The sequence below is a fragment of the Microcaecilia unicolor genome, chromosome 5 (genome assembly GCF_901765095.1).
Source record: "Microcaecilia unicolor chromosome 5, aMicUni1.1, whole genome shotgun sequence".
In the NCBI taxonomy this organism is placed as follows: domain Eukaryota; kingdom Metazoa; phylum Chordata; class Amphibia; order Gymnophiona; family Siphonopidae; genus Microcaecilia; species Microcaecilia unicolor.
Window position 1 is genome coordinate 222,954,454 of NC_044035.1, and position 18,703 is coordinate 222,973,156.

At 45.3% G+C, this 18,703-nt stretch overlaps 1 protein-coding gene across 1 annotated transcript in view; it reads right to left on the bottom strand.

Annotated features, from left to right (window-relative positions):
- Positions 1–17,879, bottom strand: part of ABCG1 (ATP binding cassette subfamily G member 1) — a 123,156-nt gene extending 105,277 nt beyond the window's left edge. Inside the window, exons 1-2 of the mRNA XM_030203812.1 lie at positions 17,760–17,879; positions 4,742–4,985 (exon numbers count right to left, since the gene is read on the bottom strand). Coding sequence (XP_030059672.1) covers positions 4,742–4,985; positions 17,760–17,801 — 286 coding nt within the window. The 5' untranslated portion in view covers positions 17,802–17,879. The remainder of the gene's footprint in view (positions 1–4,741; positions 4,986–17,759) is intronic.
- Between the last annotated feature and the right edge of the window lie 824 nt (positions 17,880–18,703).

Genomic DNA, 18,703 nt, shown 5'->3' on the forward strand with positions numbered 1-18,703 from the left:
CCCCCCCCCGGCTCGGTACAGTTTGACCTCTGAAAGATTATAACCTTATTTTATTTTATTGAGACAAACGTTCTACGTGACATACTTGTAAACCCTCTTCGTGCACAGGCATCGGCATTCTTTGTATGACAGAATCCCTAATTATCTTCTGTACAACTGTTTCTTAAAATAGAACAATGAAGGAAAGTAAAGCTACTCAGTAATTACAACTTTTTAATGAGAACTTTACATTTATGCAAGCACTATGGAAGACTCACAGATATAAAATTTGAGTATACTTTTGAAACCAAGCACTCTCATACATGTTCCCAATAAGGAATGGTGATGGGAAGAAGTTCGTAGTAACTGTGATCCTTGGAGAAAACAGAGGCGAGGACAGGCCATACTGTAGTGCACTGATTCCCAAACCTGGTCCTCAGGGTTTCAGGATCTCCACAATGAATATACATGAGAGATATTTGCATGTACTGCCTCCAATGTATGCAAATCTCTCATGATCATTCATTGTGGATATCCTGAAACCCTGACTGGCTGGGATGCCTCCAGGACCAGGTTTGGGAACCATTGCTCTAGTGCTGTGTTTCCCCAAGTCCAGTCCTGGAGTACCCCTTGCCAGTCAGGTTTTCAGGTTATCCACAATGAATATGCATGAACTTGATTTGCATACACTGCCTCCATTATATGCAAATCTCTTTATGCATATTCATTGTGGATATCGTGAAAACATAACCGACTGTTGCGTTCTCGAGGGCCTTGGCATTCTGTCAGGTCCTTGAGGCAGGACTGAAGTTCGTGAGCCCTTGGGCCACTGCTGCAGAGCGGCAGGCAAGACCACCTCAGGACTGGAAACACAGAAGAGCAGTACTGGAACTCTGGACTGGAGTAGTACAAGGCAGGCAACTAGAACAGACGAAGCAGGAACAGCTTCACCTGCACTTAGCCACCATTCCTCCGGAGTTGAGCTCCGAAGTGCAGGTGGCCGGCAGGACTTGCAGGATAAGGCAGGAACGGAAGATCCACAGGACCCACCCTGGGTCTAGGAAACACGAGGGAGACTAGACTAGGAACTAAACACAGACAGTGTGCTGCTGCACAGCCACTAGCAAGACCCAGAAGACAGACCAAGGAACACAAGGCGTACAGAAGCTTAGCAGGAGCAAGGACTAGGGCAGCATACACACTAGGCAGAACGGGGATCCGGGAATACCCACAGGGAAAACCCTCTAGCTAGGAGTAGACAGGATACAGGAATAATCACCCAGGAAATACACACTAGCTAGACAGATACAGGATTCAGGATAAACACACAGGATATACAAGCAGGGTAGGCACACAGGCTAGGCAAGGCAGGACTCAGGGTAAAGACAGCAAACCAGGAATAACAGGCCAAGGGTCTTGGGCAGGCAGCACAGCAAACAGAGTAACCAGGAAGAACAGACCAAGGGTCTGAAGCCACAGCCGTTCCACACACTGACTGGGGAACCCACAAAGGCTGAGGCTTCGCATACAGACAGAGAACAAACCCGGACAAAGGCTTCACCCCAACCCAGGGTAAGCCAGGAACAAAGGCTTCACCCCAAACACAGGGTAAGCCTGGAGCAGAGGCTTCACCCCAAACACAGGGTAAGCCTGGAGCAGAGGCTTCACCCCAAACACAGGGTAAGCCAGGAAGGACCCGCAGTCCACAGACAGACAGTGGCAGGGAAGACCCCCCCCCCACGGAAGGACAACAGAGACACAGAAAGAAACTGGGCTGGAACCCAGAGAGAGGCTAAGCAGTAGTGCAGCAGACACTTACTAACCTGACCTGGCCTAAGAGCATAACACTTATGCAAAGGCACTGACTGCAAGCACAGCACTTCCTTATGAAGGCTCTCACTGATGAGTCATCAGCAGTAGGACAGAAGCAGGAAGTACACTGACCCCAAAGAGAGGCTTGACACACATAGGAAGTGAGCTCACAGGAAAGACAAGCAGGAGCCGTCTTGGAAGCTGGCACAGAGCCGGTGGCAGCCATCTTAGATGCTGGCTCCCTAGAGAGACATAGCCCACACAGGTGAGGTCTAGTGAAGCAATCAAGTTCATGCTGGAAGCAGCCAGCACACCAGGACAGAGACAAGACTAACACAAACACAGACAGAAGCCAACAGAGCTGCTGACCCCCAGAAAGAAGGTAAGGCTGAGGGTGGTCACGGCCACAGACGTGACACTGACAAGGGGTACTCCAGAACCAGACTTGGGAAACACTGCTCTAGTGGTTACAGCACCAGGCTGACAAACAGGGAAACCCGGCTCAAACCCCACTGATGCTCCTTGTAATCTTGGGCAAGTCACTTAACCCTCTACTGCTTCAGGTACAAACTTAGGGGTCTGTGCTGTTCATGCACTAGTGCCGACATGGCCCATTCAAAGTGAATAAGTCGTGTATGAACAGCCACTAGCAGTGCTTAGTAAACCGGAGCATTAGATTACAAGCCCCTCAGTGACAGGGAAATAACTAGAATACCTGAATGTAACTCACCTTGAGCTGCTACATAAAAAGTTATTAGCTAAATTTAAATTTAAAAAATATCCGAGCCAATTCCTGGTTTTCACACTGCAGTTCATAAACAAAAATTCCATTTTTTCTTTTTTTCTTTTTTTATTCCATAGATAAGCTGGGGATGGTGTGAAGCCTAGGGTAGGCAGCATTTTTCATTTTGTTTCTCATGTAATTTGCAGCAATATTTTGTTTTCCTTTTGATTAGTCTTCATTTTCATTTGGGGGGCAATGTCCTTAAGAGTGCACCCTCATCTTTGCAAACAGTGTTCACTCTTTATTGATGGTTCATGCATATCATCAGGAAAGACTGCGCACTTTTTCTGAAAGAGCGCACATTATTGACAAGAAACCAATTTTTAAAAACTCCCAAAATGCGTTTTTCTACTCGTTTTCATTTGTTAACAACATGCAAGGACATTGGATAATGTTGCTGATATTTTCTACGCCATTGCAAACAACAGCCCACCCCCCCCCCCCCCCCCCTAGTGGAGGCAGTGTTCAGTGTCCCCAGGGGAGGAAGGGGTTCAAGGAGACAAAGCCATTCAAGGAGAAAAGTCGTGATCATTGCTTAAGGCCAGATTCAGGGTCCATGACTGCAAGGGTTCTCTAAGTAACTTTGATGCATGACCCCTGGCCTAGGACAGCCACTGTAGTGACCAGATTAGGTATGTTTAAGTGAGGAAGGGGAGGAGGAAAATATGAAAGAGGAAAAAAAATCACCCACATAAATGTGAATATATTTTTGTTGTCAGATCACAACCCTAGTTTCTACCGAGTCAGAAGTACAAGGAAGCAGGAAGAAAACTTCTGGGTCAAAATGAAACCTAAGAACCCGATGGTGCCAAGATAAGTTTTTTTCCACCCGATCAACTCTGATATTATGACCTTAGCAGGGAAACAGGGACCAGTCTCTAGAGAAATGATTCAGCTAGATAAAACTGCTCAACTGTGGCACTGCCTTTAGTGGGCACAAAAATAACACCAAGAGAATAGAAATCTACCTCATCCCCAAGAAAATAGGTGTATCAATCCCTTGCCCCAAACACAAAATTAGTACTAGATGATCCTCTTCCCTGGTCAGTGCTGGACGACAGGAATGAGATTCCAACCACAATAGTTTACTCCTGGCTGAATTCTGCACAACTGCGCAGCACAGAATTCCCCACCCCAGCATGATACACAGAATTCAGCATGTACATAAGCAGCAGCTCTGATCACTCTCTTCCCCCTCCCTTGCTGAGCTCATGTAGCAAGAATAGGAAGAAGTGAAATACATGCACCTTGGATCACTTCCTCCTCTTGTGCCGTTTTAGACCCAACTATTTACGAGAACTACGGGGGCCCTGCGGTTCACATAAACAGTTGTGTCTAAGCCACCATAGAAAAAGGAAGAGTTCTGATGTACTGTGGTTCACTTCCTCCTCTTCTTGCCGAGAGACCTCAGCAGGGGAGAGGGAGTGAGAATGAGTGTGAGCAAAGCAGCGGAGCTCAGCTTCTGCTGCTCATGGCCAAGGATGAGAAGAGGCCAGAGCAAAGGTGAATATGCTATGGTGACTCAAGGAGGTGGGGGGAGGGAGCAGAGAAAGCCTTGGTTATGTCATGGTGATTGGGGTTGGGAGGAAATAGAAAAAGCTGAGATTATTTCATGATGATGGGGGGGGGCAGTGAAAGCTGAGATTGTGCCATGGGGATGGCACTTGCAAACTGAGAGTGTGCCACTGGTGTGCTGAGCATCAAGCTTCAGGATATGCCGCAGTAGAGAGTGGAGGGAGAGATAAAATGATAGCTAGGGAGGGGAGGAGAAACAATGAGAGGTGGGGGTACTGCATGCAGGACAAGACTTTGGGGGAAGATAAAATTAGGGGTTTTGCCGGGAGTTGGAAGGAGAGAGAACAGCAGTTGGAATGAGAGAAGGAACTGGGGATGCTGGAGCTTGAGTGGAAAAGGCAGGGAGGGGGAATTCTATGCACAACACTACAAGTAACTAGGAGGAATTTTTCAGAACTTTAAAATATTGTGTGCAGAATTCCCCCAAGGAGTAACAGTTTCTGCAGAGTGGACAAGGAATGCTGTAGGGGGCTGTCATTTTCTCAGCCAATAGTAAACTGCTCATTAACCATGCACTGCAGCCCATGGTAGCTTTCCTCATCTACTCCTCTGTGCCCACAGTGCTCTGGCTTATACTGTCGCTTCCCTCACCTTTCTTCCTCCACCAGGGCCCCTCTGGAACAGAGAAGGACAGTTCCTGGAACTCAATGCTGACTGCAGGCCTGTGCAACAGGGAGGAGAAACGCTGGGCATCCATCAGACTGTTTTCTATCTTCTTCAGGTGCCCATTAAGTAGGGGGTTGTCTGGGTTTCCCGTGTTGCCAGAAACCACCTCATCCACAGACACACAAACCGACTTTGGCTCCATCATAGCAGTGAGAGGGCAGTTGGTGTTCTAAGAAAAAGCACAAAGGTGAAAAATCAACCCTGAATCCTAAAAATGTACACACAATCAACTTCTTTTTGTTTTGTTTTTTAAATTGGCAGAAACTGGAAAAATGCCCCCATTTTGTAACATTTACTATCCATAAAAAAATACATAAGGAAAAAGCTGAATTTAAATTGCAAAATGTTTCTGACCTTGTGGGGGAGGGGGGTTGTTGTTATTTTTTTTTTTTTTTTTGCCATTTTCCATCTTTCGGGCAGAAAGCATTCTACTGAAATCTTACCACAAACAGAAATGTGGTGAAATATTTGAAAATTGTTACAGGAATAGATGTAAGCAAACAAGTTCAGAGTCCTTTATATTTAGCTGTCTACACATCTGGTTTTTTTTAATCAATTTTAATATTATACAACTCATAAGAGTACCAGAAATACAGGAAATAACACTCCAATATCCATATATAAACAGATCATTTGTTTTCTCATTCTATCGACCAAAAAATGAAGTAAATTGATCCAAGATTTAAGAAAAAGTAAAAAATTTACAAGAAATAAAATAAAATACAGTAGTTACTGCTATCAAAAAATGTCTCGCCTCTTAGCCTATCTAGCAGTGTCTTCTGATGATCCAACTGTTACATTAACATCCTCTTTAGAAACCAAAAAATCAACTGTTTAGGATCAAAAAACAAACATTTTTGTTTGATACACAATTCTACATATACAAGGAAATTTCAGCATGTAATTGGCTCCTATGGCCAGAGTTCTCTGGCTTAGTGCTAAAAAAGCACTTCACCTTTTTTGAGTTTCTCTCACCAAGTCTGGATATATTCTTACTTTTGATCCAAAAAAAGTTGTTTGTAAGTGTCTAAACGAAAGTCTCAAAACCGCATCTCGGTCCATTTCTAATGCAAAAACAACCAGTAAAGTTGACCTCTGAGTTACAACCTCCAAAGAGGATTCTAGAAATGATGTCAGGTTCTTGCAGTCTCCTCTATTAGGCTGAGAAATAGTACTCTCCACACTGTTTTTATTTGTCAAATACTGTGCCCGCACAATAGGGGGTAAGGATTCACTCAGCATACCCAATATCTCAGTCAAGTATCTTTTTACCATATCGATAGAGGAGATTAAGGGAGATCTGGGAAAGTTAGTAAACCTCAAATTTAATCTTCTAGATTTATTTTCTAAGTATTCCAAATGTCGTATCATGTAACTCCTATCCTTAATTGTAACTTGACTAAGGACTTCCAAATTTTGTATTTTTTCTCCAAATTAGAAACATTGTTAGTGATTGTTTGAGCTTGCCGGAGAGCTACGCTAGACAACAGCTTTATATCTGACGAATTTTTAACAGTTTGTTGTTGTAGAGAGGAATGCATAGCGGCAGTTAGGTCCCAGAGTGCTTCTAATGTCACCACGGGAGGTTTTTGTAATATACCCGCTTCTAAAGCCAAAGGGGAGGCGTTAACAATTTGACTCAACGTACTCACGGTACCATCTTCCACCGTGGCCGTTCCTAAGCCCTCCAATGGTGATAGCAGGTTCCCTCGCTGTATTTGCCCTTATCTCTCCGGAGAAAGCAACGCAGACCTCGCTTCACCTTCCAATCCTCTTGGCTGCGGGGGCGCCGTGCGTTCGACGGGGCTAAATGAAACTCCGTCATCACTGCTGGTCAACCCACTAGCGCCAGCCTCGATAGCAGGGGAAGAGACCCGATTTGGTCCCAGCAGCACTCCAAATTGCTCCAGCGTCGGCTGGTTCAGAAGGTGGGTCCCACTCGGTGTAGAGGGATTCACCCGAGTTTTCCCTCTCCGTTTTCCCATACTTGGGAAATCAGTGCCTTCTATCCTGCTGTGCTCCGAGCAAACGAGCGCGTCTGGTGCAGCAAACTCGTCAAGCAGCCATCTTGGATCCAAGCTCTCTATACATCTGTGATTCAACTTTGCAAAATTAAATAGTTTTTCCTTCTTGGAACTGCAAGGGAGCAGACATGCAGTCCTGGAGGACCACCAACTGGTCTATAATTCCATAATAACTGAAATATGCAAAGGCACCAAGTGCATTTAGGCTGAATCAATACAAATATAGCACTTATGCTTTACCTGTTAACTGAGGTCCTTTGAATCTTGCCAAACCAATCCAGACCAATAGATTATCTCTTTCCTGCTAGCAGATGGAGACAAAGACAAACCATTTGGCCTCTGTATATTGCCTGGTGCAGCCAGAAGTCAATCGCTATTCTTTTGCTGTAGCCAGAAACTTGTTTACCCCTACCTCATTGGGTTACAGCCTCTAGAAAAGACAAACGTTTTCCTCACCATAATTTGAACGTTAGCTCCTTATCCTGTATTTTCTGGATGCAACAGCCTTCTGAGGCAGGGACATGGACTGGTGGAAGGATTCAAGGAACAACAAATATCAGGTAAGGTATAATTGTATTTTTCTCTTCATCCTTCTCAGACCAGGGCCCCTGCTCTTCCACAGCCAGGGTAAGAGTAGGTACTTGAAATGGCATAAAACCGATGCTATGGCCTAAGGACAGCATCTTCTTTTGAGTTTCCCAAAGTAGTGCCATCCTGGGCCACACAGATACCAACAGGATCCTGGCCAAACCTACAGCTACAGCCAAGGAACCTAGCAAAGAAGATCAAACACCACACTTACAAGATTAAAAAGTACTGTGTTGAGCTCCTTAGGTCATAGATTCCAAACTCTATGCCACCTTGGCTGGTTTGGAGGATTAGGGGTCCTTTTACTAAGATGCGCTGAAAAATGGCCTGTGCTGGTGTAGATGCATGTATTGGATGCGTGCAGGTCCATTTTTCAGCACACCTGCAAAAAAGGCCTTTGGGGGGGGGGGGGCGAAAATGGACATGCGGCAAAATAAAAATTGTCACACGTCCATTTTGGGCCCAAGACCTTACCGCTACCCATTGAGTTAGCGGTAAAGTTTCACACATTAACCGGGCAGTAATTGTCAGCGCACGTACACTGCCGATTTCTGCCTGGTTAGCGCCACGCACCAGAAGTTTTCTGGCGTACGTAATGGATGCACAGAGGAAATGAAATTACCACCCGGCGGTAGTTCCAAATTGGCACGCATTGGGCGCATGTAGATGCCTACGCAGCTTAATAAAAGGACCCCTTGTGAATTTCTTCAATGGAGGCTGACCGCAAGTGGGCTACCAACGCAGCCATGGCTCTGACATTATGACCTGTGACATGACCCTCTAGGGTCAGCCCAGCCTGGGCATAAGAAGTACAATCTGCCAGCCAATTAGAAATTGTGCGTTTCCTGATGGCGAACCCCATCCTATTGGGATCAAAAGAAACAAAAAGCTGGGTGGACTTTCTGTGGGGCCTTGTCCGCTCCATGTAATAGGCCAATACTTGCTTGTAGTCCAAGGTGTGCAAGGTGCTCTCGTCAGGATGGGCATGAGGTCAGGGAAAGAATGTAGGCAAGACAACTGACTGGTTCAGATGGAACTCCGACACAACCTTGGGTAGGAACTTAGGGTGATTACGGAAGGCTACTCTGTTGTGATGAAACTTAGTATAAGGTGCATCCGCTACTAAGGCCTGAAGCTCACTGACTCCACGAGCTGAAGTAACAGCCACCAAGAAAATGACCTTCCAGTCAAGTACTTCAGATGGCAGGAAGTCAGAGGCTCAAACAGAGCTTTCATCAGCTGGGCGAGAAAGCTGAGGTCCCATGACACAGGCAAAGGTTTGACAAAAGCAAACCTCACATGAAGTGAACAAGTAGAGGCTGTCCAGAGATGGGCTTACCCTCAACACAGTGAAGATAAGCACCAATTGCACCGAGATGAACCCTTATAGAGTTGGTCTTAAGAGCAGACTCAGAAAGGTACAGAAGGTATTCAAGCAGGGTCTGTGTAGGGCAGGAAATAGGATCTAGGGCCTTGCCCTCACACCAGATGGCAAACCTCCTCCAATAGAGCCCAGTGTGGACGCTCCCCAGTGTCATATCCCTTTAAGAGGCTTTTAGCAGCATCCCACCAAGCATGCGCAGGTGCCCTCCTCCCTGACTTGAGAGCACAGAACCAGCAGTCTTTCAATTTCTGCGGAGCAAAGAGGTCACATCCGTGATCTCTCCTCAGCATGTCAAACATTTCTTATTGTGGTGCCGTCCCTTGCGGGCTTTTGCACTCCTCCACATTTTTTAAATTTTCTGTACCTCAGCGTGTGCCCTAGTGAATTTTGTACCTTTTTATTACCTTTTTTATGTTTTTGGTCCCAAGGCCCTCTTGGGTCTAGGTTGCATTGATGGTTTAAGAGCTTAATTTAACTTTACTCCCTTCAACCACTGAGCCTTTTGATTTGCCATTGGTAGTTTTCTCCTACATGTCCCTAACACTGGTGTATCCAGTGCTTGGGACAGGACCACAGGGGTCTTAATTTTGTTCTCTGTCAGCATATGCAGAAGAGGACCCAAATAGCCTGGGAAGCTCAATGTGAAAAACTGGTGTTCAGTTTGGTCCTTAGAAGTCGTTAAAAAGGACTTCAGGGCCGATGGCTGTTGAGTCTGCTCCAGATGCAGGGACTGCACCGGCACCAGCATTGATGGCTGAACCGATGCCCCAAGACCACCCAGCATCAGATTCAACACCGTAGAGGCATGTGGATTCTATGTCCTCCTTGATGATGCTACGAGATTCCAAGAACCGGCACCATGCAACGACAAAGTAGCATCAATATTGCTCACCTTCAAGGCTCAGTACCGGGCCCTCCAGAGCATTGGCATCATCAGTCCTAAGAAGTGTTGGCACCGAAAAGACTGCTCTCCTTCCTTGGTGATGGTCTGCCCTGCCCAACACCCTTCAGCATAGACAAATCTGCAGGCTGTCTCTGCACAGCTCCTCAGCCTCCACCCATGCCTGCCCTTCAGGAGGAGATCTGGGCCATGCTCAAGGAAGAGCTGGCAGCACTTCTGCAGATGCAGAACGTTCAGGTATAGAGGGTGCTTGTACCAGGCAAAGAACAGCCCCAGTCTAAGGAGAGGTCCCAGACATCAGCCCAGCATCAAGCACTGGGGTTGGTGCATGCCTGCCTGGAACAGCCCTCGATGTTGGGGGCAGGATATTTCTCTGGGATCTGAAGGCAGATCTGTACCTCGATGCTCTTTGACACATGACTATTGGTGTGGCAGGTAGAAGCAGACCTGTACTTCCTAAGACTACTACTTTGCAGAGTCTGATTTAGACCTTTCCTTGGAGTCCAAGGGGGATTCTCAGTACTTTTCAGTGGAGGAGACGTATGGTATTCCATCTGACCCCTCCCTGTAAGCCTCCTCCTGAGGGCATTATCTTTCACAGGCTTTGGGCAAGAAATGATGGAGCCCATTCCTTTCGAAGTGGAAACTCAGGAGAAGACTAGAGTGAATCTCCACCTAGAGGAGGTGCTACTGTTCCCCTCCATACAGTCCTCAAAGATGCCCTCTTCAAAAATTGGGAGACGCCTTTGTCTGTCTAAGTGGCATCTAAGAAAATAGATACTTTGTACAGGATCCAGAAAACCACAGCTTTTGGCAAGGCACAGTTACCATTTTAAGGTCAAGCCATAAGCCAGAAGGGAACCAGATGTTTCATGAAAACCATCCCTTGGAAAAATGGAAGACCAATGAGAAGTCGTATCAAATCCACATACCAAGGGCGATGAAGCCAGTCCTGATGGCTGAATCTGCCCTCACAAGAACACGGTGTTCGAGGTCTCATGCCACTGCTCCTCCGAGTAGGAAGGCCCAAACCCTGGACTCCTTTGGAAGGCAGGTTTATCAGGTCTTGATGCTCATCAACCACATCCAGATTTACCATCTCTATACCACCGTTCAGAAAACATTTAGAGACATTTTTATTTGTTAATGTTGTATTATGATTTAGATAAGTTTTTTAGCTTGTTACGCATTGCTGTGATTTCCTAGAGAATGCTCTAGTTTCTCTTCCGTTATCTGCATTGAACTGTATAGGTATATGTGGGTTAGAAGATCAAAATGTAATGTAATTTATAAAGTTACCTCCAAAATGACAACTAATATGAAATGCCACTCAAAGTTATGTAACACTAAAATCATTATGTACTTTCAAAAGAGAAAACCTTTAAATTATGAATGTTTTCTATGCAAATATAAACTTGGTAAGTAAGAAAATGGCATTCATTTCCTCCGTAAAGCTGCCCCAAGCCCCTGTGAGACCTCTTATTCATTTAACTGTTATTTCATTTGAAGAATCTGCAGTGCTACATTTGAAAGACATTATACTCCTTTGGGTTACACTTCAGCCCAACCTGTGTGAAATGCTGGTAATTCAAACTTTTAATCCTTAAAAGCTCTAGTCTTTCATGGGCTTGCATGCCAAGAACAGGAGGAGACCGAATTTAATAAAAACGTGGCCTACAGCCTGAGGAACACTCGAGGCCCAAGTTTTCCTTGCACAGCAAGTCTCAGGATAAACATTTCCAAGACCATCCAATCATTTGCTGGAATCTGAAAGTACTTTTATCCCATGGGTTATAGAATTTGCTGAAATTCCATCATTTGCTATTTACATAAAGTATCATGGAGGGACATTTTCAATATAACGTCTAAGTCCAACTTTGGACATTTTGCTCAAAACGTCCAGAATGCGAATAGCAAATATAACCATTTTCAAAAAAGTAACACATCTAATTTTTTTTTTTTCAAAAGTGACTACATGCTAGATGTTTTTGTGCTCCATGCATTTATCTTTTTGGTCCATTTTGAAAAAAAAAAAAAGCCCAAGTGCAAAACACACAAAATCAAACCACTGGGATGTAGGAGGAGATGGCATTAAAAACATAAGAATCCATACTGGGTCAGACCAATGGTCCATCTAGCCCTGTTTCCAACAGTGGCCAATCTAGGTCACAAGTACTTGGCAGAAACCCAAATAGTAGCAGTATTCCGTGCTACCAATCCCAGGGCAAGCAGTGGTTCCACACGTCCATCTCAATAACAGACTATTTATTTGTTACATTTGTATCCCACATTTTCCCACCTATTTGCAGGCTCAATGTGGCTTACAATGTACCGTTATGGCATTCGTCATTCCAGTTTGGAAAATAATAGTTGGATGACATGATAGCATAGAACAAATATATATGAGAAGAGAACAGTTCGAGTATAAGTAAAATGGAGATGTGTTACATTTACAGTTATTGATCGTTGTGGTATGCCTTGCTGAAGAGTTAGTTAATTCATAAATAGTTTTTAGATTAAGCGGCAGTGCATTCCATAACTGCGTGTTAAGGTAAGAAAAGCTTGACGCATGTGTTAGATTGTATTTTAGACCTTTACAGTTGGGGAAGTAAAGATTAAGGAATGTGCGGGATGATCTTTTAGCGTTCCTGGGTGGTAAGTCTACCAGGTCTAACATGTAGGCTGGGACATCCCAGGAGAACAATGGGGCAGGCTAGGAGGTACTGCTGTGGACTTCATATAAAAGCTCCAAGGTACACATCTCACCATTGCTCCCTTGTCTGCGGAGCCCTCCAAAACCCACCACCCAAACTGTACACCACTACAATGGTCCTTATAGGTAAAGGGGTCACCTATATGTGGGTACAGTATGTTTTTAGTGAGTTTTGGAGGGCTGACACATTCCACCACAACTGTAAGAGTGGGATATGGGCCTGGGTCCCCTTCTCCACAGTGCATTGCACGAACCATTAGGCTAGTCCAAGGACCTGCTTTCTGCTCTAATAGGACTGGCTATAACATTTGAGGCTGTCCTAGAGGCTGGTATTTACTATTTTATTTTACATCTTTAGGGGGTGAGAGAGGGAGTAAGGGGAGGTCATTCCTTTATTCCTCCAGTGGTCACCTGGTCATTTAGGGCACATTTTTGTAGCTTATTCATCAGGGCCGGCGTTGGGGGTGGGGGGCAAACAGGGCAGATGCCCTGGATCCCACAGCTTCAAGGGGCCCCCGCCCTCTGTTACCATCAGTCCACGGTGGCATTGCAATCAGCAGCAGCACACAAGTGCAGAACAAGCCACTGGAAGCGGCAGTGACAGTCAGAACAGCAGCAGTGCACGGACACAGCACAAAGTCTGCAGGGACGGTGCGACGTCAGTAGGCAGCAGGCCCGGCAGCAGTCAGATAACCAGTGGCACCGCAAACAGCACAAATCAATTTGGAAGTGCTGTCAGCGCTGATCGCGTCATTGCTTCGAGGAGGCAATAGGGGACCACGATCGGCTGCAGCACAGCACAGGCAAAGCACTAATCAACACCACATCCTTTGAACTTACTTCCTGCTGGGCTTGCTGGTTGATTATGAAATTGAAAGTACTCATGTCTCCCTCCTCCACTCCCTGAGACATAGAACTAAAATGTGCCTTTGGAGAGAGTGGGGAGAATGAGTACTTTCAATCTCAAAGCAGGCCCAGTGGGAAGTTCAAAAGGGAGATGGGGTGATTTTGGAGTGCTTTTTGCACACGCTGTGCTGCACACTGGTTGGACTGTTTCCTGCACTGACTTCCCACCACCATTGAGCAAGCAGAGCAAAGGAAGCTGCAGTCAGCACCTGACCACCAGTCACACCAGAGAAATATCCAGAGACAGTGAAGGAGGACGGAGTCACCATGTGGTTAGCAGCATTGAAGGAAGTAAGGAAGCCCTGTGCTAGCAGCAGCTAGTAGCAAATTAGTACCTTTGAGGTAAACAGCATTTTTTTTTTGTTTTGGAATCATGTAAATTCTTTATAATTACAAAAAAAAAAAAAAAAGAAAAGCATACAGTAAACCAATTGCCATTTGCTGCTCTGGATAGTTTCACCCATCCATCCCTCCCTCCCTCTCCCTACCATGCAGCCTCCCTATCACTATTGGTGGGACAGGGAGGAGAAAGAATCAGAGGGGCCCCCTCCTTAATTTCTGCCCTGGGCCCCAAAAGGTCTAACCAGCCCTGTTACTTATTATTAAAATGGGACTAGCTCAAAACATCTTAGTTTTAGTCCTGGCCATTTTCGTTCTGTTACATTATGGCTGAAAAATGTCCAGGTCTTAGGAACACCCAAATCCCACCCTTAACATGTCCCCAATATGCCCCCTTGAGATTTGGACGTACTGCAGATAAACAGCATTGAAACCCGTCTGGAAAATGGGTTTCAAAAATACCAATTTGACTGTTTTGGAGCGAAAACGTCCAAATTCTGCTTTATGCCACTTTTTGGATGTTTTCCTCTTTCAAAGATGAGCCCCTAAGTCTCTAGCAAAATTAGACTGAAAAGGTGGAATACAAGCTGAAACAGAAATAAAAAATTCCTGAAACATATCCTGAAAATGTCAGTAACAACTGGAAGAGAAATAGATAAATCAGACTGAGCAGTGGAATTTTGTAAAGGGTGATCAATAGAAATCAAACAAAATAAAACATGGAAAAGAAAATAAGATGGTATTTTCTTTTCAATGTTTTATTTTGTTTGATTTCTATTGATAACCTTTAAGGGTGGACTAACACGGCTACCACAACTCTCTATGTAAAGGGTGAGAAAGTAGTAATAGCACTGACAACCACAAGATGGACACCTACTGGAATCCCTCCAGGGCACTGACAATTCTCTATAAATTACATGGAAAAGGGTATGACTACATTAGAATGAGCCCTTTGAGCTACCACTACTACTACTACTATTTAGCATTTCTATAGCGCTACAAAGCACACGCAGCGCTGCACAAACATAGAAGAAAGACAGTCCCTGCTCAAAGAGCTTACAATCTAATAGACAAAAAATAAATAAAGTAAGCAAATCAAATCAATTAATGTGAACGGGAAGGAAGAGAGGAGGGTAGGTGGAGGCGAGTGGTTACGAGTCAAAAGCAATGTTAAAGAGGTGGGCTTTCAGTCTAGATTTAAAGGTGGCCAAGGATGGGGCAAGACATAGGGGATCAGGAAGTTTATTCCAGGCGTAGGGTGCAGCGAGACAAAAGGCGCGAAGTCTGGAGTTGGCAGTAGTGGAGAAGGGAACAGATAAGAAGGATTTATCAATGGAGCGGAGTGCACGGGAAGGGGTGTAGGGATGGACGAGTGTGGAGAGATACTGGGGAGCAGCAGAGTGAGTACATTTATAGGTTAGTAGAAGAAGTTTGAACAGGATGCGAAAACAGATAGGGAGCCAGTGAAGGGTCTTGAGGAGAGGGGTAGTATGAGTAAAGCGACCCTGGCGCAAGATGAGACGGGCAGCAGAGTTTTGAACCGACTGGAGAGGGGAGAGGTGACTAAGTGGGAGGCCAGCAAGAAGCAGATTGCAGTAGTCTAAACGAGAGGTGACAAGGGTGTGGATGAGGGTTTTGGTAGAGTGCTCGGAAAGAAAGGGGCAGATTTTACGGATGTTGTAAAGAAAGAAACGACAGGTCTTGGCAATCTGCTGGATATGAGCAGAGAAGGAGAGAGGAGTCAAAGATGACCCCAAGGTTTCGAGCTGAGGAGACAGGGAGAATGAGAGAGCCATCAACAGAAATAGAAAACGGGGGGAGCGGGGAGGTGGGTTTGGGGGGGAAAATGAGAAGCTCGGTTTTGGTCATATTTAATTTCAGGTGGCGTTGAGACATCCAGACAGCAATGTCAGACAAGCACGCTGAAACTTTGGTTTGGATGCAAGGTGAGATATCAGGGGTATCAGAGCTAGGAACCTTCAGATTCCCTATTCCCCCTGATCCTGGCCAGATCAAGTTCACAAATGAAAGCAAGGTAAACCCAGGCCTCAATCCACTTCAACAGCTATAGGTCGCGGTGGAAATTTTCAGCAGTGAGGAGCGAATAGGATTCTCTCCTGTCCCTGCTGACCACTAGAGACCATCAGGCCAGTTAAGGTAGGCCTAGCAGGGGGACATTGGCCCTTGTCAGAGAGGCAGAAATGGGGACTGGAGCTTGTTGGGGGGGGAGGGGTGCTGGGAGGAAGGTGACATCATCTCTAATCTGCAGGCTGCTACCCGGAAGTTATGTAAATGCCGGCAGACATTCAGTGCCAGGACCGACATAGGTAAGCAGGCATAGTTAGGACTGATATTTATGCGATCATACATGTCCAGTTAGCTATGCTGGCACCCACACAACTCCTGGCTGCTCCCCGAAATGCCCTGCTCTTGCCCACTTTCAGAATGGCTGGTTAGTGCCATTATTAAGTGACATTGTCCACTTAAGTGCCGCTGAATATCTGTGGCTAGCCCGCTAAGCATGATTTGTGGGCAGGAGCTTTTCCTGCTGGCTTAAATCATTTAAATATGGGGCCAACTTATTTTATCCTTTAATTTATTTATGACATTTACATCCCATATTATCCCCAAAACAAGCTCAAATTCAATGTGGCTTACAGTATAGATTATATAGAACTATTCCATTATTATTCAAAAACTACTAATGAGAAACCAAATCTTATAGCTTTAATCTTTCCTATTTTTGTACTTCATTTTCTGGTGCCTACTGTACCTGCGTGTACTAGGGGTGAAAAGCATGACCTGTATTCAAACAAATAATGTTTCAGGGTGAAAGACATGAAGTACCCAAATGATTTATTCACTATATACATAACCTAGAGTAGTACATGTTTTCTCCCCTGAGATCTGTTTACCTTTCTTTCCTCATCAATGACTGCCTAAACCCTCAAATCTCTATGTTGTTCTGTAAATCCATTACATAATCCATCTTCCAGGGATTTCTGTTATCCAACAGAGATGATTTCACATCACAGGGAGGACTGCGCATGCTCCGAAAATCTAAGCATGACTACTTTTTTTTTTTTTTACAGGAGAGGTAACTGTCGGTCAAAGCAAACAAGGCTTTTGTCCCAAAATACATGTTGCTGCTGCTGCTGCTGCTACATAGCGAAAACAAAACAGACTCATCATCCCCATCCCACACATAACACACAACCTACCGTACCAGGGGGAAAAAAACACATCATTTAACTCTACAGTCCCCCAAACACAAACCTACCAAAATTTGGAACAAAATTGTAAAAATACACAGAATTCCTCAAATGTTAATGCTGCCAGAGAACCGCGTCCAAAACCCATCAGCAAAGCCTTTCTCTGCTAGCTGTCCTTACCTTGCACGAACTGGGTCAGTTGGAAGCACTCTCTCAGCCTGACCTCGTTTTGTAACCACCACCACCCCGTATTTGTTTATTATTTGTTAATGAATAAAACCTTCCCTATCACTTCTGTCCACGATGTCCTGTAACTATTCACATGCACAAAAGGAATGAAAGGTGGAGAGACAGAGAGAATATTAAAATAGCATCGTACACTTTATGGTGGAAGCACTGCACAAAGAGCAATATTTGACAAATACCGACAGCCAAGAGAGAATGGAGAGAGCCTGCTGCTAGACTGATCGACCACGGGCTCCAATAAAGGAAGCGCAAAAGGAGGTCATTTGCCATTCCTTCGATTTAATTACTTTTTCGTTTGTAAGTACACCAGGAATTTCATCTTCCTACATTCCTATTTTGTTTCGCTATCCCCCGAAATAACGATCTTTGAGCTCTCCTGGTATAGATATCCTCTGAAACTCAGGAGCTTGTAAAAATAGAGATATGCACAAGCCCCTCATAATGAGCTCGGGACAGCGGCTTGCTTACTCCTTTTACATCCCAGGTAGGTGAACTGCTTTCAGCCTGTCACTTTCTACTGCGTTATATCCGCGGACTATGGCACTATGAACTCTTCACACCTTAGCCCCGCACTTTCCAATGGTCTGCGTGCGGGCACTGCACCCCTTACGCCGCATCAAAACCGCTTACCATTGGAGAGCCGACTGTAAAAGCTGCCGCCAGACACGCCATCCCCCCGAAGAAGGTGTCGTGTTAACTAATCCAAAGCTAACACAGCACTACTGTGCCGAGAAACTGCCGCAGCTTTGACCAAACCAAAAAATTGGATCATCCAACGAGCCTCAGCCTCACACTCCACCGCACCAGACTGGAAGAAAGCTCGAGGGCTACGTCATGCCAGCCTAGAGTCAGGATAGGCTGAAAGATCGACAAGGGGCGGAGTTACTGAATAGAGTTGAACGTGGTTTTGTTTTTCTATGTGCATTAGGTGCCTTTCTTTCTTTCTGGTTATCTTTAGTGTAACCAAACGGTTAAAAAAAAAATATATATATATTTTTTTTTTTTAACCTGGAGGAGGGAAGAGGGGAGGCATCCGGCGGTGGCAGCCGCCTGATTTAGGTCCCGTCGCGGGTGATGAAGATTTTGATCCGGAGGACTCTTTTCCCAAGCCGAGTAAGGCTCATTTCATCCTGGGGAAGCAAGGCAGGTTTTGTGGAGGCTCGGGGCTGGGCCGGAGAATCTCCGTGCATGTGTGGGAACCCGTTTGTTGGCCCGGGAGCCCTGAATTAAAGCGTTTTGGGTGTCCGGCAGCCCAAATTAATATAAGTAAATTGGCATGGTGGGGCAGGAAATAGCCCGAATAAGGGGGATTTGATTGTGCTTATGTTCTTAATCAGGGAACAATCGTACTGGATTGGTCCATCTAGCCAAGTATTCTGTGTCCACCAGTGGCCAGTACTTGGCAGAAACCCATCCTGTGCTACCAATCCCAGGGCTAGCAGTGGTTTCTCCCGTGTTCATGACATGTCAATCACAGACTCTGGACTTGTCCTCCACGAATTTTTCCAAAACTTTTTTTAAACCTAGATACACTAACCACCACATCCTCTGGCAGTGAGTTCCAAGGTTTAACT